The sequence below is a fragment of the Etheostoma spectabile genome, chromosome 2 (assembly GCF_008692095.1).
Source record: "Etheostoma spectabile isolate EspeVRDwgs_2016 chromosome 2, UIUC_Espe_1.0, whole genome shotgun sequence".
NCBI classification, from domain to species: Eukaryota; Metazoa; Chordata; class Actinopteri; order Perciformes; family Percidae; genus Etheostoma; species Etheostoma spectabile.
The window spans coordinates 25,057,196-25,079,748 of NC_045734.1; the positions used below are offsets into that span (position 1 = coordinate 25,057,196).

Sequence of the window (22,553 nt, forward strand, 5' to 3'; positions counted from 1 at the left end):
ATAGCACTCGACAAGATTTTGCTTAAACAAGAATGATATACAAAAAAAAAACTGGGAGGAAGCTTTAAGGAAGACCCGGGACAAGGTGGAGGGATTTTGTCTCCAACCTGGCCTGGGAACGCCTCGGGATCCTCCAGTTGGAGCTGGTTAATGTGGCTCGGGAAAGGGAAGTTTGGATATATATTACATCTTATATATATTATAATATATTATAATATTTTGAATATTGCAACTTTGAGTTTCTCCTTTGGACTTTGTCTTCTTCTACCTTTCAGCAAAGACAGCTGCTTACAGTATTTGTCTCATTCTTTTCTAGACATAAAAATGTATGCCAGGATGCCACTTAGGCATAGTGGTAACACACTAATTTATACAATGCTAACATCTGAGGATGATGGGAAGCAAACTGCTGATTTTCATTCCCTCTTGTTTACCTTACTTAAAATTTGGTTTATTACAAAATCTATATCTTCTATTGAGTACTGTGAAGTCACTCAAATTGTTCAATCTGTAAAGATGAAAAGTTATTATTTTCTGTTTGATGCTAGTGTTTTTACTCTGTGTGTTCTGAGTGACAGTGTGTGTTATCTCAGTGAAGGTTCTGCATAGTGTTTGGCTGCTCTGAGCTTGTTTTGAGACATGTGTTAAGAGTTGTGTTGCTTGGAATGTGTTTTGCCGGAGATGTGAACTGTTTATCTCAGGTGACTGTTGGTAGTGCAGACTGAAGTTAGAGTTTTGCAAATGTAGCCCCAGGTGTGCCCACTGTTGTTGGGCAATAAAAAAAACTGTAAGACAGTTCACTTGAAACTACAAATTTTAACCTTATGGAGGCGCCAGTGGCAAAGTCAGAGAATTGCCTAAGCAATTATGATATATCCTCTGTAGACAATGAATGTCTTTTTCAAATCTTGATCTTCAAATATGTATCTGATTGTGGCACTAGAGGAAAAGTCAAGGGACTCACAGTAGCATTTAGTTTTGGGATCATGGGTATTTCAGGGCAATCTATCCAATATTTGTTGAGATATTTTAGCGTGGACCAACCAACCAATCAACAGACCGACCAACCAACATTACCATCTGTAGAGCAATGCCACCAGCACAGCTAAAAAAGTGAGATTGGCTAATAGATGAAGTGTCTGACATCAAAGTGACTCTTTAACTAAACAAGTAACTGGCTGACTGACTGACTGATGCACTAACATCAGAATGAATGGCCAACTAATGTACTAAGTGGGAGGTACTCACCCATACTTGTGTGCATTTAACTACCTGCCACAACTGGTTCTTTATAAATAATGCACAGTGATTTCATGTTAGTGTTGCTTTCAGGCCTTGCCCACACACCAGCAGAAGATAACTGAGCTACACCACACACACAAGCATAATGTACATGTCAACACTTATGAGCTTCAACACTTCTGTTCATTAAACTACCGCTCAAATACCCAACTTCTGTCTTAATTGTTCTCTGTCTCTTTGACACAAATACACAAACACACCCACCTTGATAAGTTGGTTACCCTCCTCCCCCACAATGTAAAGGTATATTGAGCGAAGTGACAAGGTTTAAAGCAATATTCTGACATGAATCCAAATAAAACCATTCACTCTGACATGTAAACATCAGGTTCAAATTAGCTTAAGCCAAATAAGGCCATGGTTTTGAATTACATAGGATTCAATCTCAGTGTTAAAAGTCACTTTAGATATATATGCTTTAATCAAACTATGACTCATAGAGGTTTTATGGCATTTTGCTTCACATGCGACAATCTAGCTGCTTGATGATGCATGAACTATAACTGTGCATGAATCAACTGTCATATAGCCATGGAAATGACAAATTAAATACATTTACTGTATTTAATTTTATGCTTAATAGTAAATTGAATTAAGTACACCTGTGCAATCTAATACAACACGTGCCATACCCATTCAAAAATCCTACTTTTGTCAAGCTTATCAGGATGGACTGATAGCAAATTGTCTTGACAGTGTTGCCCTTTGAGGGAACACAGAGTCAGAATGAGTTTAAAACAGAGAAAGCTACCATAACCTATTAGCTGTGTAGCTGTGTTGCTCTGATGCTGTAGACCTATAAACTGCTACACAGAGACATGGTTTGAAGATAATTATGAGACGTGAGTCCCGAATTGAGTTAACTTGGTCAACCTATTGTCCCATTATCAACTGACTGGGCTAGTTAACTAACTAGGCTTTTGTAACTGGCTAGCATGTTAGCGATTGTACACTAGCTACAATAGTTTGCCAGCAAGCCCTGCAAGTACAGCTATACCAAGTTTCTAACAACTGCATTCATGAGGATGTTGTGGCTGAACTTAACCGTGACAACTTCTGTCACTTTCTGAATTAATGTTTTACTTTTTTTATTTTGCTAAATGACATTAGGCACAACTGGAGTCACATGTGCTAAACTCAAACTACAGTCTGCACAGCAGTTCATGTGGACCAAACTCTAGTTGGTTTTTCATTGCTTGAACACAGTTTTCAAATCTCTACACACTTGGCTTAACCACAATGTGCACACTGTGGATCTACAGCACTTTGTTCAGGTGTTGTTGTTCAGATGCTGACACACTACTGTCAAAACTGTTAACCACACATTCAAAACAGAAGAGATTTCAGTCTGGTGCCTATCAAACACTGCTGATCATAATTTTATCTGAAAGCCTAAGCAGATGTCTTGTTTAGACTTGTTATTGAACACATCCAGTTTTTTTCTATACAAACACCAACTAAGAATTACAAACAATTATACACTGTACTGTGTGAGAGAAACAGGTAAAAGAGCAAAGATTCCAACATGCCCAGGTCAGATGTCTGAGGTTACATACACAGCTATAAAAAACTAAATGTGAATAACACTAGCTTTACTACAGTAAAACTATGTTCTTACTGTTTTTCAAAAAGTAATGTGTATTCAAAGTTGTGTTGTTGTTTTGCAGGAGATGTGAACTGTTTAGCTCAAGTGACTGTAGTGCAGACTGTAGTTAGAGTTTTGCACATGTAGCTCCAGTTGTGCCCACTGTTGTTTAGTAATCGAAAGAAAAACTGTAATTCCGTTTTTACTGATGCTTTGTCAGAAAGATGTTGAATTATCTCTGTGGCCATTTCTGAGGCTGCAGTTCATGGACTTGCTGTAGCCTTTTGAATTATATTGAACATAGTATTGCCAGTGTTGGGAAGGAACACTATGATCTAAAAAAAGAACTGCTTACAGTACATGTCCCTGTTCTGCAGGTATTCCACAAGCGCCCCCTCGTTTAGAAGAAGTCTTCCAGCTAATCCTGCCTTGTTCTGACCAAAGTTGGAGAAAGCGTTATCTAGCTGATGTGATCTTACCTAGCTACTGCTCATGTGTGACTCCAAACAAAGATAGTATAGAAGTGAGATGTCTCACTCTGTAGCTAAAACAGAAACCTGAACACACAGGGTGAAAAGAGGATCTGCAGCAATGTGCAGTATATGGTGTTTTTTGAAAATGAAACCATGTAAACCTATTCTGGTACAAATATGAACCTGAAAATGAGCATAATATGAGCGCTTTAAAGCCATTATAAGCAATTTACATACATTAGCTCTGTGGCATGTATAAAATGCTGAGCAGGCCCAGTTCATTGTGATTCTATATCAAGATGACAAGAGGAAAAGGGATTTTGTAAGAGTGTCTATTGTTGGGGCACATATGGCAGGAGCTTCATTCACAAAGACTGCTCAACTGGCTGGTGTTTAATACAGTTCTTCTCAATCTCTTTGGCACATTCACTGAAACAAACTTACAATGTCAAAACTAAGTACAATACTCACACCACGTGGTACATTCATAAATATGTGACCTCCAAATGTTGATTAGTCAATCAAAATAATTAAATGAATGAATTAATTCTTAATTAAATTAGTTTCAAATGGAATTAAATCCATCAATGAATAAATAATTGTCATCAAAACATAATCTTTCTTCATCATTGCTTAGACCAAGACAGTCTAAATGTAAAGACGTCATGTCAAGTGACACTGTACTCTAAATGGGTGATAGTTACCCACTCTGTAATATTGTCCAGTTGCTAACATTGTATACAGTATTTAGGCCGCTAAGTAGTATTGATTAGTATTGATAAACTATACTTTCTCATTGTATATACACACCAGCCAACCGTAAATACATAAATAAAGCTTGTACAGAAAAAAGATATACAACAGCAACATTAGCAGGAAATACTGTACAAAATGTGCAAGAAAAAAGAAAATACACTGCAAATGTATTAACCACAACTGTCATCCAATCTCTCCTCTCTGTCTAGCCACAACATGTTATTGACATTCCACCTGATATCCTCCCTTTCACTGCAACAAGGGAAAAGCTTTTGGCATGACGTAGCTTTCCATATAGTGATGCCCCCCATTTTTTCCAGAGCAATTTGGGAAGAAAAGATAATTGGTGCTAAAGCGAAACGTAGATGTGGTTATGAAATTCCTCAAATTTTTGAAGCACAACTTAACTTCTGACTGTTGGACAAATGTGTCATGCTGAATAGTTCCAAGTCTTAGGATATCTCATGCATCAAAAGGAAATACTGTCTTAAATAAAAAAATTAATTTTGCTTTGATAGAATTTTGTCCAGCATTGTTTGGAGAAGAAGATTGGAGAGTGTTGATGATAAGCTGAGTATACTGTTGATTGTGTTTGTGTACTGTGAGGACATTAGTGAAATCCATTTGCACAGAAAACTCCCAGCTTGCTTTATCCGTGACGAGTGTGACTATCAATTTGTCAAGTTCTGAATAGCAAGTTTATAGTAACGATGCAAATATGGATTTACAATTCCCTTAACTAACTAAATTGTAATGGTGAGGTGTGATAGTACCTTTGTTTAAGTATCATTGTTATTGGATACGCATGTCTTTGGCATATTGCATACATAATAGATTAAGTTGGTATGTTGGGGTATGTTTTACTGTTCATGAGGGCTGTGGTCAGTGTAGAGCGGTTGCCTCATGAAAGTGGGTCGACCCTGCCCTGCATCATGTGCAAAGTGTCTTGGCAAGACACTGAACCCAGTTCCAGTGCTGCGCAATGGAGGTAATGATGATGTTTTATCTTGACGTGCCCTTTACGCAGCCGTCCACATGGTATGAATGTGTGTGAATGGTGAATGTTCCTTGTGTGTAAAAGCCTTTGAGAATTGTTAAGACTGGAAAGCACTATATAAATACAGCACATTTACATGTTACATTTAGCATTCAGAATAGGAAGTGAGCATTCTAGATTTAAGGTTTGTTTAAACCAATATAGATTACTGGTGTTGATCTAAAAAAAAAAGTGGTTTACCAAAAGATTCAGTTAATTGGACATAATTGAAAAACAGCTATTTTCTGGTCCTTCCCTTCTTTTAAATTTAACAGGTTGTCTCAAATGTTGTGTTTGGATGAAAATTGATTAACTCATTAGGTCCATCCAGCCAGAACGAGCAAGAAATCTTGATCCAGTGGTGCCTGAAAGCCATTTTTCAGTTAAATGAATTGGCAACACAGAAACGTTTTTTTTTTTTTTCTCACTCTTTGGATCATCTCTGTGGAATGATTATAAAAATGGTCTCCATTTAAACTTTTAATCCTGGCCACAGACCCAGCTGTTCAACTGTAATCATTTTCTAAAGAAACAATTTTAAACAACCGACTCAATTGAAAACCACTGAACTGATTTATTAAAAACAATATCACTGTGTCTCCTGAGTGCTAAAATATTATATGTATAATATTATATACTTGGATACTTACAAATGTTAATCAGGCTTTTGGGGCACACCTGTTGTGTGGTGGATAGTTATATACAGTGAACAGGTTTATAGCAGCATTTGTCAACATTTATATATCAACAACAAATGAGAAAGCAAAAACAAGAGCGAAAATTGGACTTAATTTGCCAGGTGGCTAAAAACACCAGAGACTCCAAATAAATGCTAATGTTGCTCCATGTCTCCATGTAACAGCTCCGTGTTGCTATTTGTAAACAGGCAACATGTTGCTAACACTTTCACCAAAACAACTTTATAAGGTGATCATAGTGTATATCTGCATGTTGTGTTTACACATTGATCTGCTGCCTAATTTTAAAGTTGTACCTCACACCTCATAAAGCTGACATGGTGAACGTGTTAGCAAACAGTGGTTTATTTAATACATCCAGCAGATAAGAAACAACACATAATTTGGAGTTGTGTTTGTGTTCATCCAAATAATGTTAGTCCTGTATTATGCATCATTTTAGCTCTGTTTTGGTCTCCTCCAATTCCTGAGGGAGATATCTGGCTCTTAACTGCTACACGCTCCATCATGTTCACCAGCGTGGGCAGTAAAACCAAAATAGTTTAAAGACACTAAAATGCTTTGCAGAGCTGAGAGAAACTAAAAAGTCAGGCAATTTTTATCTGTAGGTTCATCTCTATGTGCCACATCTCTCAGGTTACATGTCCAGGTCATTTCACTCTTTATTAATGTAAAAACAGTGAGTAGTGCGAATCTTGTATATGTAATGTTTTTTTTTAATCTTCTGTATGTGCAGTGAAATTGTCTGCTCTCTCTTGTGTGCCTTGTTCTCTGCCTTTGTACATAGTCAAAGTCAAAATTACCGAGTCAGAATTTGGATTCTGGTTCTGTACATATGTGTTTGGTTTGAGATCTGAGTCGCATTGAGAGGAAAAAATGGGGAACCACTTTGCAGCACTACTCTGATCATGTGAGATTAACTCTACACATCCATCTTCGTCCACTTATCCCGGGTCGGATCGCGGGGGCAGCAGCTCCAGCAGGGAACCCCAAACTTCCCTTGCTCGAGCCACATTAACCTGCTCCGACTGGGGGATCCCAAGGCGTTCCCAGGCCAGGTTGGAGACATAATCTCTTCACCTAGTCCTGGGTCTTCCCCGAGTCCTCCTCCCAGCTGGACGTGCTTGGTACACCTCCCTAGGGCTGCGCCCAGGAGGAACCCTTACCTGAGATAAGTCCCAAATGTAATAAGTGAAGCCATTTCCGTACCCTAGTGATGTCAAATGGTTGGCACAAATTCTACGAGTGTCACCTCTGAGAGTGAGACTTCCTCCTCCTTGTCTCCACAGCTGAGATTCACTCCAGCCCTTCCTTTCATCCCAGTCAAACCCCTCATCCTCCTACAAGTTCTTTTTAAACAAAGAACCAGACCAGAGAGAGGCAGCCAGCAAAGCTCCTCTCACTAAATTGCCATCAATTTATTCTTTGTTCTTACTTATCTGTTACACTTCCAAAACTCTGAAAAACTTTTATCCCTTTCACAGCCATGTCTCTGTTCCTCTTCCATTCCCACCCTACAATTATAGAGTGATAAACCACACTTACGGTATTCATTTCTTCATCTGGCCTAAAAGCAGTTTCTATTCACTTGAGAACTTGATAAAACAGAGTGGTGTGTGTGTGTGTGTGTGTGGTGTGTGTGTGTGTGTGTGTGTGTGTGTGTGTGTGTGTGTGTGTGTGTGTGAGTGTGTGTGTGTGTGTGTGTGTGTGTGTGTGTGTGAGTGTGTGTGCGAGTGTGTGTGACAAAATGGAATAGGACATGTCAACAGGAGATTTTGCTTGTGTGCTGCCACCTAATCTCACGCATGATTAGGAGAGCAATAACACGACTGTCTGAGCAGGTTACAAAAATGTGAGCTCCCCTCTCTATGTGTGCATGTACGCTTTTATGTGTGTGTGACAGCCTAGAAAATGTTTATTGAACCACTAGCATTACAAGCAGACTCCTTCTTTCTTTTCTTCACCTGTGCTCCTTTTTAAGCAGGGCCTTCCTCCAACCTTCGTGATTTCGGATGGCTTTTTAACATCCTCTGTGGCTTCTCATCAGTTTTTTTGTCTGCTCTAAAACAGGTGTATTGCGGAGATGCACACAATTTGGATCAGTACACAAACAAACGCTCACACACAAAAAACGCATACTTGACAGATGCTAATGGTCAGCCTGCTGTTACCTTAAATTGCAGTTCCCATTCTTCCACTTCTACCACTCATCCCTCACCCTGACTAAATTCCATTCTTTTTATTCATTTCCTGACTCTGCCCAGTCTGTGACTTCCCCAATGTGCCTTTTGACTGTAAAAAGCTATGATGTTCTTTGATGAAGAAGAAAGAAATTGAGGGAGAAGAGAGCTTTTGTAGTGCGCTACAGCATCTACATGTGTGTGTGTGTGTGTGTGTGTGTGTGTGTGTGTGTGTGTGTGTGTGTGTGTGTGTGTGTGTGTGTGTGTGTGTGTGTAAAAGGGAAGAGGGCAGAGACTGTCTGAAAGCAAGATAACAACTCATCATAAATTGCAGAGTATAGCGCCCTCCTGTGGTGGCTGTCCAGTTTAGAGTCAAACCAAGGATTATATTTTGTTAAATCGTCAACATTTAAAAATGTTTAAAAGCTGCAATATGACCACAAAATCAAAAGATTTCTCTTTTCTGTTGAAACCTGTGTTTTTGCCACTGTTCAGTTGTGTTCAGCAAATCAAACCAGACAGCAGAGGGGTCCAGGCTTGATAATGGCAGGTATTTTAAATCTGTACTAAATTGAACGACATATAACAATATTATTTGATGTTTCTCCAAAGTGTGGATGAGATTGACTCAGCTATACAGACTGGTGGAGTTCAATTTACGGATATAACTAATCTTGGCTTATTTGGCATGTTTCACTGACCTAAAGAAAAATAACTGCTCATAGCAACTGCTACCACAACTTTAGTATATTGAAAGTGACGTTGGTGGAATAGATATGTCACTCACTACTGATTAGGTTAGGGTTAGACAGAAAACGGCCAACATGAACATAATGACTGAATAATAAAGTGAAATAAAATGCCAATATAGTTTGATCATCGGTCTACAAACATGGTACACATTCCTAAAAGTGTATTGGAGTTTAATAAAAATGACCACAAACTAATTTGACAAACACTACAAACCTGTGTCCAATTTAAGGAATATCCCAGCACAGCAGGACAGGTTGGACCTGGGACTCCAGGCAAAATATAATGACACTGCCATGTCCAGCCTGGTGAGTACACTGAACTTGATTGACCCTTGTGTCAGGTAAATCACTACATACACACTGCACACAGCTCATCTTTGCCCTAAGGCCATAGTGGGTTAATTTGGGTGTGAGTTAGGTTACCGAATTTTGGCAGCTGTAAAACACACACCATATTATCTAATATATTGGTACTATTATACAACACTGACCTTAATTTGTATATGCCAGTGTGTGTGTGTTACCAGTTGACGTCCGGGTGGGGGACCTTTGTTCACATCATTCCTCATCACTCTCTCTCTCTCCTCTCATTTCCTGTCATCACTCCACTGTTGCTGTCCATTGAAAACAACACTGATATGCCTTTATGTCCCGTGTTTGCTGTAATCATTCCTGCTGTCCATTCTGGCTGCGAAGAGATCCCTTCCTAAAAAGAGATTTTAATACAAAGTATAAGTAATGAAGGAAAAAAATCCACAGTCCTCGTTCTGTGTAAAAAAAATGACAGACAGTGTTTCCTTGCAGAGCTGCAGCAGACAGATAGCAACACAAACAGGAAATGTTGCACTAAAAATAATGTAACTCTGGAAGATACCCACAACATTTATCAGACTCAGACTGCTGAAATGTCACCATAGCTTTAGGTAAATTTTTAAAGTCACTTTTACCCAAACTGAGGACTGTGGATTCTGTCTCCCATTACTTACACTGAAATCGTTTTGCAGCCAGCAAGGACGGCATGATAACAGAAACCAAAAAACTGTGCAAGAAGTATTCACAGAAGTAAAAGAAGCAAGTGTAGAAATATTCTGTTACAAGTAAAAGTCCTGCTTTCAAATTCTTACCTAAGCAAAAGTACAATAGTAGTAGAATTAAAAAACACACTATTTAAAATACCAAAAGTAAAAGTACAGATTATGTACTGTGGCTCACTTCCGAATAACATTTATTATATAATTGGATTATAATTGTTGACGCAGTCATGTGTTCATTACTTTAATGTTGCAGCTGCTAAATGCGGAGCAAATTTTAATTACTTTACATACTGGTGGGTACCTACTTACTTACTTATTAACTTACTTATTTAGGTATTTGTATGCCTTAAATAACATATGTATATTAATGAAAGTCATCCATCCTCTTCAGTATTGTGCCTTTCGATCCGGTTGTTGCCATGACAGCATGACATACTGATAGGTAGCTTACCCTAAACTGATATGTCATAACATCTTAGTTGTGACAGAGTTAATAATGATTATCTGAGTCTGTTAATTAGTAAAGCTTTGAAATAAATGTAATGGAGTAAAACATTCAATATTTGCCTCTGAAATGTAGTGGACTAGAAGTATAAAGTAGCGTAAAATGAAAATACCCAAGTTAAGGACAAGTATCTAAAAAAATTCTAAATACTTATTTATGCTCCACTACTGCCAAAAACCATTCCAAAGCACATATGAGCTTGTCTTGTTTTAACATCAAAATATGTAACCTATCATAAAATGCCCCCAAATTGCTTTTTAAAAAAGATTCAAAATTGTCTCAATATAACAAATTACACTTCTAAACAAAGGAGCAAAAGTCATTTAGAGAATTTGATTTCCTGAGATTATTGGACAGGTGGAGTCGAGTAAGAGTTAGTCTTTCATCTCGGACTCACTTGCCAAAACAGTGCACAGATGTATGATGGTGAAAAGAGTGGGAAAACCTTTTAAGGGATATGTTTTCACAGAAATTAAAAACTCATTCAGCTTTAGCTCAGCTGTTTGAGAGGACATTTCTGTTTCACAGGTGTTACAGGGCGATAAACCACAAGATAGATAAAGTTGAGTGAATATATCTGCAGTTTCTCAGCAACACGTCACAGATTCTGCTGCAGAGTGTGTGGGTTGAAAAACCACAACAGCAGTAAATCTGAAATGACACCTTAAAGGTCATTCCAAAATAAAGGCTTCCTACGGATCAATTGTGATTCAGGTGCCCTCTGTTGAAGTTCAACACACACACACACACACACACACACACATGCTTCCACCCACTCTCACTTCCACTCATCAACCTTTAATTAAATCTGTTTAATTAGCCTCGTCATTTACCACTTATGTAAGCGCTTGTCACCATGTTGTGCTCTGCTGTAATCTATTCTTTCTATGTCACTCAAATTGGTCACCCTGATGGTTGTTGTTTTTTGTTCTTAAGTGTGATGCTTTTTTAACATGATTTTGATCTCAGTGCTGATTTTGTAATACATTTCCCTCTGCTTGTTTTCATCTTAAAAAAATAAGAGGGAGTGTATAGTCTGTCTACATCCAAGCCCACAAGCTTGTAAAACTAATATAATAATTGTAATAAAAACAAAAACAAAGGCATACCGAATGCAGCTTGTTTTATGCATAGGCAACATATTTGACATGCAGTAAGATAATAGATTTCTGTTGTGTGTTTAAATGCTTTTAATCTGTAGGCTAAGACTTTGTAGCCTATTACATATTTGTAAAATACCATTAAAAATATAATACTACAAAATTACACCCTGGAGAAAACATTAAGCATAAAAGCTGAAGCCTTCTCCTGTTTTCCTTCATTAAAGAACAGAAAAACCTTCTGTTTGACTTTTTGAAATGTCATCTTTGCATTTTAATGAAGGGAATATATCATCCCTGATTTCACTGTAAAGGCACTTTCTTATTAGAAATACTTTTTATGTTTTTCTTAGAATAGCACAATAAGTGGATAATAATCGCACAAACTGCTCTGCCTCTTAGAAACTTGGTGGAGCTGTATCACCAGCCTGGCTTCAAAGACACCACCTTAAATCACATCAGGATTGTAAACTTATGCAACCATGATCCGGTCAAAGCCGCAAATCCTGCTCACAGGCAAGGCAGATTTTTGTGGCATAGACTTTCCTATGGAAAGCCTACATCATATTGTGATAGACTGTGCAACATCCGGTCCTGTGTTACCTTGTTTTAATGTCACATCTGATGTTTCCAGCCCCCTCTGATCCTGAAGAATATGAAAGCAGAGACCCTAAATGGTTGTGTTATTTTGTGCACACTTATTCTAGATGACCCCCTGTCACCAAAAGTTAAAGTTAAAATCTATGCATGAGGTCACAGTACATTGCAGTGCATTTTGAGAGCATATTGATTCCCTAATTCGATGTAGCCTTGAGGTAACTAATAAAGCATGGCATAAGATTTAGCCTAACACAGAAGAAGATAGACTTTAGATAGACATAAAGTAGCCCTACAATTTCGATATACTTGTATTTCATTTCAGTATTTTTATTCTTGTATTCTATACTTCTGCTCCACTACAAGGGAAATACGTACTTTTATTCCACTAGGCTACATTTGACGCTTACTTTACTTTATAACAGAAAAAAACACATTATATTATTTGATTTGATGCAGTAGGCCTACAACACTAAATTATCTACCTGGTAGTATATAATATGTAAAACTGGCTCCACATTGACGAACTGCAACATCTAAATGCTCTTAAATGTATTCCTTAGTGAACAGAATAACATATAATCTTAGTTCTTTTAAGGGAGTTAATCTACATGATAAATGTAAGATACTCAATTTCCCCTCTTATATCTCTGTAACTTCGCAGCCAACACACAATTTAATAAATCACATACTCATATAATTAATATAAGGGATGCTATTTAAAATATTAAATCTGAACTCTCTCAATTAAAACACCAAATAGGCGTGTACAAAAAACACTGTCTTCTGGCACCGGAAGTGTTTGTAAAACGGTTAAAAAGCCACTTGACGTAGGCTAGCTAACGTTAGCTGTCAGCAGGTTCAGTCATTGTGCGGGGATGGAGGTGACACGCCAAAGTAAGTAGCTAGGCACATTTTGCTCACTTGAGTTTTAGCTCTCTATATACAGTGTGATAATGCACAACCGAGTAGTGACCTAATATTTATACAAAACGGACAAAACTCTTTAATTCTTCAGCTATTTTGTGCTGCTAGCCAGTTAGCTATGTAGCTGCAAGGCTGCGGGTTTCAGTGCTCCGCTGCAGGCTAGCACGCTTTCCTCATCACGCTAACATAGCTACGGATGCGCTTTCCCTTTTTTTTGCAGATTATAAGGACAGTTTAAACACGGTGTACAGTGCGATAGAGGAGGCTGACTTCCTTGCCATCGATGGAGAATTTTCAGGTAACGTTAACCGTGTAAAGAGTTTCAGCAAAAATTGAGTTTGAAAAAGCCAACGCTGTGTTGAACAATTATGTTCTGTGTTATTTTATATTTTTTCTCCAGGGATAAGCGACGGTCCTAATGTCAGTGCACTCACCAACGGACTGGACACACCGGAAGAGCGATACACGAAGCTTAAAAAGGTTAGAGTTGATGAAATGCACACTGCACACCTCAATGCATCCTGCTTTTCCTCCGTAGTTCAGTAGTGTACTATGTATCTAATTTAAACTATCCTTCTGCCCCCCCCCCAGCACTCAATGGACTTTCTGCTGTTCCAGTTTGGATTATGTACATTCACGTACGACCAGACAAAGTCAAAGTGAGTGATGTCTGCGTCACAAATGAAGAACTTCTGACATTGCTATTTAGGGACACATTTTAAGCACTATTTCCCAATGGATCCCAAACACTGTCAGTCATAGGATAAGATACTTGTCATTCAAATATAATTTTGGACCGTTTTATGAACAATATATGTCCGAAATGTTGGTAAAGCTAAAGCACATAATAAACAAATAACCCTCAGAAAAGCTTAGATATTTTATAAATAAATACATCAGCATAAGAGAGGTAATTAACACTTGCAAAACAATTGTTGGTGCATACATTATTATATTAAAGGGAAATAAGCAATATGTGTAAAAGACACAATAACCTGTGAACAAATATGTATTCTAATTTTCTTAAACAATATGAAAAGAAGGCTGTATGGTTTAGAGCAGGATGTGCAAAACGGTTGAGGGACAGTGCAGTACATAAAAGAATGAAATTTGTTCCCGGTCATTTGCTCATATTAAAATGGCTTCTTTTTTACGACAATAAAGGTAGAACATTTTGACATGTGCGATTTCACACAGACAAATCACAAGTACTCGGTATCATCTTCTGAATTAAAGCAAAACTGTATTACAAGACAAGCAACAGTGCTGGTGCCCAAAAGCTAGTTTAACTAATATTAAAAAAAGAGCTTGGCACCAACTTTGAAAAAGTGGTTGCGAGGATGCTAGCATATGAAATGTGACTTGCACCCAGGTTATTGTAAAACTCCCAGCAGCTGGAATTATTTCACTAATCCGCCATTGTTTTGTTTCCTGTGTTCCCATTTCTGCAGGTATATCACAAAGTCTTTTAATTTTTATGTATTCCCAAAACCGTTCAACAGGACATCCCCTGACTTAAAGTTCATCTGTCAAGTAAGTCAGTGTTGCTCCTTGTGGTTATTGGATTGCTTCACTGTGAACTGAGATAAATGAGTTGTAATAGTGACAGTGACTCGGATGGTTTAAAATGATTGTTCCTGTAAACACCCGGTCAGCTGTAAAAAAAAAAAAAAAAAAAAAAAAAAAGACACACCTGTTGGGCTTTTTGCTTTAAAGTTCAAATGGTAGATTGTCTTTGTCCTTTCAGAGTTCCAGTATTGACTTCCTGGCCAGTCAGGGATTTGACTTCAACAAGGTGTTCTGTCATGGTGAGTACACCGCAGCACCAGATATGAAACTTCTTATACAGGGAAAATTGGTAGTGAATACTTGGTCAATTTGTTAGTTAAATCTTTGTGTTTAATGCTCTAGTTAAATTAGGCATAGTGTTTTTTAAGATGTTAAGACAACATTAAACACATGGAACTTTTTACTCAATTTGTTAAACTGTAACATTTTGAGTTCAGAACAGAATCATTCATATTGGCACCAGTATCTAAAAGTTACGAACATTATCTAGCTTCAGTGTTTGGTTGAAAAGCTGTAATAATCAGTCATACTAGAACAGCTGGCTCTGGGCCACTTGCCCTTCACTCAGGCTTGTGATACGGTTCTTTTGGTTAGCCTGCGTCCAGACCTCCTGAATCGCTTTGCAGTGTGCACAAAATGACAAATCGGTCTGAGTTTTTAATAATTTTAATAATCTGTCAGTCAGTCTTTGTTTTGAATGATGTGGAGTCTGCTGTAGGTAGAGGGTTATGCTGTTTACGTTCACCCCTCCAAAACTGTACCGCTAACCACACACAAAAGATAATGCAGGTTTAGCGGAGCCTGTGGAAGATGTAAATTTTGTAGCTTGTTTTATTTTCCCAATGATGCAAGAATACAATCTTAAAACTAATGCTCAACAAATTGCTTGCGCGTCTTGTAGTAGTCTTTTGCAGTTGTCTAGGACAGTGAATGTGTTGAAGCTGCCATCGTATAATTGTGACTTGTCTGGTTTTCAAAGGAATCCCATATCTAAACCAAGAAGAGGAAGCCCAGCTGAGGGAGCAGACAGAGGAGAGGAGAAATCAACATGCTAACGGTGTAGGGACACCATCCTACATCTCCCCCTCCTCCAAAGGCCCTGCACACGTACCTGAGGAGCATAAAGACTACATCAACAGGGTGATGTAAGTGTTTCAGTACATATTGAGTACTTTGTATAAAACATGTCAATTTAAAAGTATAAATTATAAAATTAAAAATTATACTCGGCACACTCATTCTCTCTTGGCCTAATCGTCTGGTCCTAAAAAAAGCTCTGGAAAAAAAACAAATCCAACGCTTTTGCCCAGCAAACTTGCAATACACTGGCAGAAACCCTGCAAATGAGGAAGTATGGTCCCTCCCATAAGACTCCTAGTGGGTCCTGGGTCAATGATGGGGTCTCCTTCCAGTTGGCCATGCCCAATATACCCTTAACAAAAGGTAATCACGGGGCAAGCCACGTCAGCTGGTTTATATTAGTGTGAAAGAACTATGCTGTTACCACCATGCACAACTTCCATCGCAATCCTCATACACAGCCCTGTCAGAATACACAGCTACCAATCATGGTTTGAAACAAGAGCCACATTACCACTATTTATTAATCCCCAGTAGGGGAAAAATTACAATTTACACTTTGCGTACACTTTTGTTTGTAATCACACACAGGCCTGAAATGCGCGCGCACACACACACACGCTCAGGATCTATTCATGCACAAATGGAGAGTTGTCAGAGTGAGTGGGCTGCCTGCTGGACCAGCGCCCTGAGCGGTGGGGGGGGTACGGTGCCTTGCTCAAGAGTATCTGGCAGTGCCCAGGAGGTGAAGTAGCATCTCTCCAGCCACCAATCCACACACCGTACTTTGGTCCGCATGGGGACCCCTACAGACTGAGTTACTGCCACCCCCCATGAATGTATGTAGTTATTTAGATAACTTGGATAAATCAATGCTACAACTACTCAAGACCCAAATCAACTTCCAGTGTATGCTTGCCACCTGTTGATAAAGGTGAAGGGGGTTAGCGACCGCTTGACCCAAGCTCACTGGTGGTCTGACCTTAAGGTGGATCAACTATTCTCGTTTAATTGTCTTTGGAATAACTGGACTAATCTGAGGGATCTAAGGGCAAGGCACATCTTTTACACAATCATGTTAGTCTTCTCCTGTTTTCCCCACAGAGAGAAGGTCGAGGCCCTCTTCACTAACTCAGAGAAGACTTTGGACTTGGACCCATGTACTGGGTAATCACGCTCTTCTATCAGAATACCACACCTACACTTAAGTTATATCTATCATGTACATTTAGTTTTTTTTTTTTTTTTTTTAAATTAACTCAACTTATATTTATATTGCCTACCAGGTTTCAGAGAAAGCTGATCTACCAAACACTGAACTGGAAGTGAGTGTCACTCAACACTTGTGCATTTATTTTTGTTTTGAATTGAAGATAAAGATTTGTCTTGTTTTCACAGGTTTCCCAAGGGGCTTCATGTGGAAACTGTGGAAACGGAAAAGGTAAGAACATGTCTCATTTCAACCAATTTTGCCAGTTTTTGTGTGGAACGTGTGAGATATGATTGTAATTTCTGTATGTGTGCAGAAGGAGCGATACATCCAGGTCAGCAAAGTAGATGATGAGGAAAGGAAGAGGAGGGAACAACAGAAACAAGAGAGAGAGCAGGTGAGTTTGGGGTTCGGGGTGGACATTGAATTAAAGTGTTAAGTCACATTCTTGTCCTAATTGTGAGGAGTGTATTGAATGTTGGAACACTTTGGGATGCACTAGTTTTAAAATCGTATAATAATCCTACCCACCTCACACTTTATCTCTAACAGGAGGAGCTAAATGATGCTGTTGGCTTCTCCAGGGTCATCCACGCCATCACCAAATCTGTGAGTTAACCAATTTTTATCAGGGTCGATCTGTAAATCTGCTCCAAATTTTGAATTGCACAATAATCTCAAGTCAGCGGTTAGAATAAATATCTCTGTTTCATAATCACTGATGGACATGGAATCACTGTTAATTCACTATTTTCTTTGAATATTTTTGTGTTGGAAAATCTGACTTATACACTAAACCTATTTCATCTGACACCCAGGCAAAACTTGTGGTTGGTCATAACATGCTATTGGATGTGATGCACACCATCCACCAGTTCTACTGCCCTCTGCCAGAGGTAAACACTTTGTGGATGTCTTAAATATTAACCAATTTTTGGCTTCATGAAATGGCGGTTTATTGCTAAGTAATGTGATTTTATGAATTTGTGCCAATGCTCTTTTCTCCAGGATCTTCAAGACTTTAAAGAGATCACAATGTGTGTCTTCCCAAGGTAATACTATCTGCTTAGATAAAGTTGCTTACTTGTCCTCACAACAGTGCTATTTAATATATTTATCTATTCCTTTTGCAGAATTCTGGACACAAAGTTGATGGCTTCCACTCAGCCCTTTAAGGTAAATGATCTCCTTCAGTGCTGTAGAATACTAGTGGCACTGTGTTTCAGTGTTTGAGATGTTCTAGGAAGGTGATCATTTTGCGTGTGGGGAGTTCGGCTAGCCTCAGAGCTAAGGCGGGGCTACAGATTAGTTGTCCCTAGAACCTGCGTATCTAACAATTCCACATTACATTAATTAATTTGCACGCAAATTTTATTTTTATACCATGTATGCTCCGTGTAAATTCATGCACGGACACGCCCTGACCGTTTTGGTTCAATACGAATACTGTACATGTATCGTACATTCACTCACTCACTCATCAAAGAGAACCCCAAAAGTAGTTGAATCTTTGCTCATCACTGGTCAGAGCACCAAGCAAACACGTGGCTCTAGAGCCTCCAAATGTTTTTAAAGATTAGAAGTTTGTGTTTCAGGAGCTGATCACTAACACGTCTCTGGCAGAGTTGGAGAAACAGCTGAAGGAGAGCCCCTTCAAATCACCACAAGTTGGTGAGTAAATAGACAAACATTTGTCTAAACAACTCTCATCGTACAAAATCCTGCTAACGCCTTCTTTCTAATGTGTACTGTTCTTGTCAGAAACGGCAGAGGGGTTCCCCGGTTATGACACAGCCCAAGGACAGCTCCACGAGGCCGGTTACGATGCGTACATCACAGGCCTCTGTTTCATCTCGATGGCCAACTACCTGGGTATGCACACAAGCACACTGATCCTGTTTGCAGATCAAATAAAAGGTGTCTGAATACATGTTTGACTTTGTATGCGCAACGCTCTCTTTACAGGCTCTTTCTTGACTCCACCCAAAGCGTACATCTCTGCTCACTCAAAACTAATTGAGCCTTTCTTCAACAAGTAAGAGATGCACTTAAATGCATTTTATTTGGGGCTTTTTTTCATTAACTGCTAAAAATCTTAAAAAATAAATGAAATGCTTCTTTTTCTGTTCTCAAGGCTTTTCCTGATGCGGATCATAGATATTCCCTACCTCAACATCACAGGACCAGATTGTGAGTATGACCATTAGCACAGCAGAGGTATAAGTCAGGATTGACTACATGCCTGGAAATATTGCCAGATTTAAAGGTACCCTGTGGCAGCCTCTGCTAGCATCTTGGTGCACTTTTCTTTTAATTTCCAGCAAACATTAAAGCCGTGAATAAGAACTAAACATGGATGTAAACTGCACAATTTTAAAATGGTTTTGGTCTGCTTTGAAATGTTCTAAACGAGAAAGGAAATGCATTCAATGTGTTTTCTGGGTCCCAAAGGATGCAGATAAGTGTTTTAAAGGGGAAATAAAATCTAAACATTTTTTTTTTACAAAAATCTGAGAACATTATGTGATTTCTGACCACGAGGGGGCAGGAAAACTCCAAATAAAGTCACAGGCCATACTATTAAGCTGTGTAAATATTTTTAGCCTGCCAAAGCTTTAAACCAGCCACTTGTTAAACTTTTGATTTTCTTATAACCCCTATCGCCGCTTCTCTACCTCACCTGTTGCTGTTTTCCCCGGTCATCTCTTCTGTTCCTACAGTGCAACCTAAAAGAGACCATGTCCTGTATGTCACCTTCCCCAAAGAATGGAAGACTAGTGACCTCTACCAGCTCTTTAGTGCCTTTGGTAAGATGGGATTTTTTTTTTTTTTTTTAATTCTATTTTCACATTGTTTTATCACTCACTTTCTACTTCCACTATTCACTCAGGAAACATCCAGGTTTCCTGGATAGATGACACGTCAGCATTTGTGTCCCTAAGTCAGACGGACCAGGTACAGATAGGTGAGTTGGACACCCCAGATGGAACAACACAGGACAGACGGGACAAAGGTTGCTGCGGTCTGTTAATGTCTTTGTCTCATCACGCAGCTATGAACACCAGCCGCTATGCAGAGAGTTACAGGATCCAGACGTATGCGGAGTACATCCAGGGTAAGCAGCAGGACAAGGAGAAGCTCAACCAGACGCCCAAATCTTGGGGAGAGGATAGCTGGATGAAACCTCACCACACCTCCGCGACTTGTGCTGGTTTTGGATATCCCAGGTACTATTGCACTGATAGGCTGCATTTAAAACATAACTTTCAGTGCATTTACATCTCTCCTTGGGAGTTTCTGCAGGTATGCATAATTTCTATTCCTATTGATGCATGTTTGTCTTTGGTGTAGGGGTTTGAGGAAACGCAGCATCAGTCCCGCTCAGGGAGAGCAGGGGACCGGAGATGCTCCAGTTACAGATGGTTGGAGTCACTGCTTGTACCCGGATAGCACAGGCAGCAAGAAGATGAAAACTGATGGTGGGTGTGTGTGCATGGTAACGTGCAGCAGATTTCCCCCAAAAAAACTTATTAAAAATGAAAGCAAATTATCGAGAAACACTAACAAACAATTGTTAGAAAATAGATTTACAGTATTTGCATCATTAATGCAGTACATTTTGGTGGATTCATTTGGAGCTCCTCTGTCATCATTGAGTCTTAAATCATTGCAATTATTCTACCACTGAGACTTGTGTGTGTTTATACATACACACACACTCTGCATAAATGGGTCTAATTGACAATCTCATGCACTGCTTGTCATTGTTTCCCAGACAAAAGTGGGCAAGCTATTGAGAGCAAGACCTCAGAAGGATGGCTCAAGACTGCGTGAGTAAATGGAGGCGATCACTTATGCTGCCACTGTTATTCTGCTGTGATTCAAGTCTCTTAACGGTTGTTGTGCCCTGCAGAGATGCATCAGATTCAGCGGGGTCCAGTCCAGTCCCTGATGAGGAGGAAGAGCAAAGTCCTGAAGGCAATGATGCTGAGGGGACGGTCCCTTGGCAACAAGCCACAACAGTCCATAGGAAGAAAGGTCAAAAGAAAAAGAAGTCCAAAGGTGCGTTCGTCAGTGAATACTTTGAATCAGCTTGACACAGCTCAAACAGTTAAGAGGTTGATGTCCAAAAAATCCTAAATAAAAGACACTGAATTTGAGAACAGTTTTAAAGAAAAAACACTTAGACCCTTTTTGTTTTCTCCGCTAATCATGTTCAAGACATTTCTAAGTAGCGCAACCTATCCTGAAAATAATTGTTTTCTACATGTTTAGCTAATTTTTTTTCTTAAATTTTATTTAGGATTATTTTAATTTTTTTAAGGGTTAAATAATTTGCCAATTAAGATTTCTGAACGATAACTTGCAAAATCAAGGTCCTGTGGGTGTTTTTGTTCTCATCTTTACATGTCTGTCCCTTGTACAGGGGCTAAATCTACAACGTCGCTGTTTGAGGTCCCAGAAGTCTGGTAGCGAGAGGTGAGGAGTGGAGAAGCCACTGTCTCACAATGAGCTCCTGCTCGGTCTCTTAAGCACTTACGGTGCTCTTCTGTAAGGTTGCACATCACTAGTAGTGGTGCATGCCCTAAATTAATTTGTTCACTCAACGGCTGTGGATACCGTGTCCAAAGCTACCAGCCAAGCTTACTTGACTGGACCATTGAGAGAACACAAGCCATAATAATAGCTGCCATATTTTGATCTTTTAGCAAAGGGGCGGGCAACTGTTCTGGGGAAACACACATTCTTTACTAGAATCTTAAAATCTAAACTCAACAATGTTCATTTATTGTGCTTGGACTGGAATCTGCCACCACAGCCATGCTGTCACTTTGAAATCATTCATTTTTTAATGACACAGTCATCTCCAATCAGTCTTACATTTTGTGAGTGAGTTGTGTGCATGTGAGGGAGATGTTACTTTCTCCAGTCTCTGTATCCCTGTGAAGCCCTTTCATAAATCGTGAGATAAAATGCCACCGGACAGGTCCTGTAGTTTACAATATCTGGGTTATTTAGTATTTTATCAATTTTTTTTAAATGTTTAAGTTCCGTCAACCTCCCCAGTTTTATCAAAACATATATAAGCTTATCAATGATGTGATATTTATTATTGGTGGCATTTTGATCCTTCATGAGAGGTGCTTTTCTTTTTGTACAGACTTGTTTTTCTTTACCTGTTTAATGTTTTGTCACTGTCAACCTGCTACAATGTAAAAGTATGTTCTAATGCAAAAGGTGTAAACGTTAAGAAGACGTATACATTTTTGTATAACAAAGTTTAAAAACCATTATTTCCTTGGAAAGGAAAAAAATTAAAGACTGTTTCTTAGTATTTGTTTTGTCTTTTCTGTTCCCAAACTTACTCAATCACAGCACTGGACATGTCCCTTTAGAGTTACTGTCATACGTCCAGGTGTTACACACATCTCAATTATGTCCACTCAGTAAAAATTTAATATCTCAGTTTTATTTCAATAATACTTAATTATAGATCAATTTTCTGATTGGCTTAAAACCAGACTATTAAGAATAAGGGGGGGTAACATACAAAAGCCACATTGAATAGATTTCCAGCTGTTGTTTAAAAATGTTCAATCGCTAATTATATTCTCCCCTGCCATAACACTGACAGAACTGGGCCTCAAACATTGAAGATAAATTAATTTACACTTTTAATGAACTTATTAGGTCTACCATCTGAAATTCTTTGTACAGTCATGCTTTTCCTACCATGACCAGTCATAGT

The 22,553-nt window shown here is 38.8% G+C and overlaps 1 protein-coding gene across 1 annotated transcript; it reads left to right on the forward strand.

Moving 5' to 3' along the window:
• The first annotated feature begins 12,812 nt into the window (after window positions 1–12,812).
• parn (poly(A)-specific ribonuclease (deadenylation nuclease)) lies at window positions 12,813–22,139 on the forward strand. The gene is made up of 26 exons (XM_032528734.1): window positions 12,813–12,915; window positions 13,166–13,243; window positions 13,346–13,425; window positions 13,537–13,604; window positions 14,397–14,478; window positions 14,693–14,753; window positions 15,494–15,659; window positions 16,699–16,761; window positions 16,881–16,919; window positions 16,993–17,035; window positions 17,121–17,201; window positions 17,357–17,413; window positions 17,623–17,700; window positions 17,813–17,856; window positions 17,938–17,980; window positions 18,400–18,475; window positions 18,566–18,676; window positions 18,770–18,839; window positions 18,939–18,994; window positions 19,525–19,611; window positions 19,695–19,769; window positions 19,857–20,031; window positions 20,156–20,283; window positions 20,580–20,634; window positions 20,718–20,866; window positions 21,231–22,139. Exons 1-26 carry the CDS (start codon window positions 12,897–12,899, stop codon window positions 21,275–21,277), a joined length of 2,031 nt encoding a protein of 676 aa, XP_032384625.1. The 5' UTR covers window positions 12,813–12,896; the 3' UTR covers window positions 21,278–22,139.
• Window positions 22,140–22,553: the final 414 nt, after the last annotated feature.

Bases quoted from the DNA above. Each gene is read 5' to 3' on its own strand.
- parn (XM_032528734.1), top strand. The intron at 17,857-17,937 runs GTAATACTATCT...TTCCTTTTGCAG, and splicing joins ACAATGTGTGTCTTCCCAAG to AATTCTGGACACAAAGTTGA. The intron at 19,612-19,694 runs GTAAGATGGGAT...CTATTCACTCAG, and splicing joins CCAGCTCTTTAGTGCCTTTG to GAAACATCCAGGTTTCCTGG.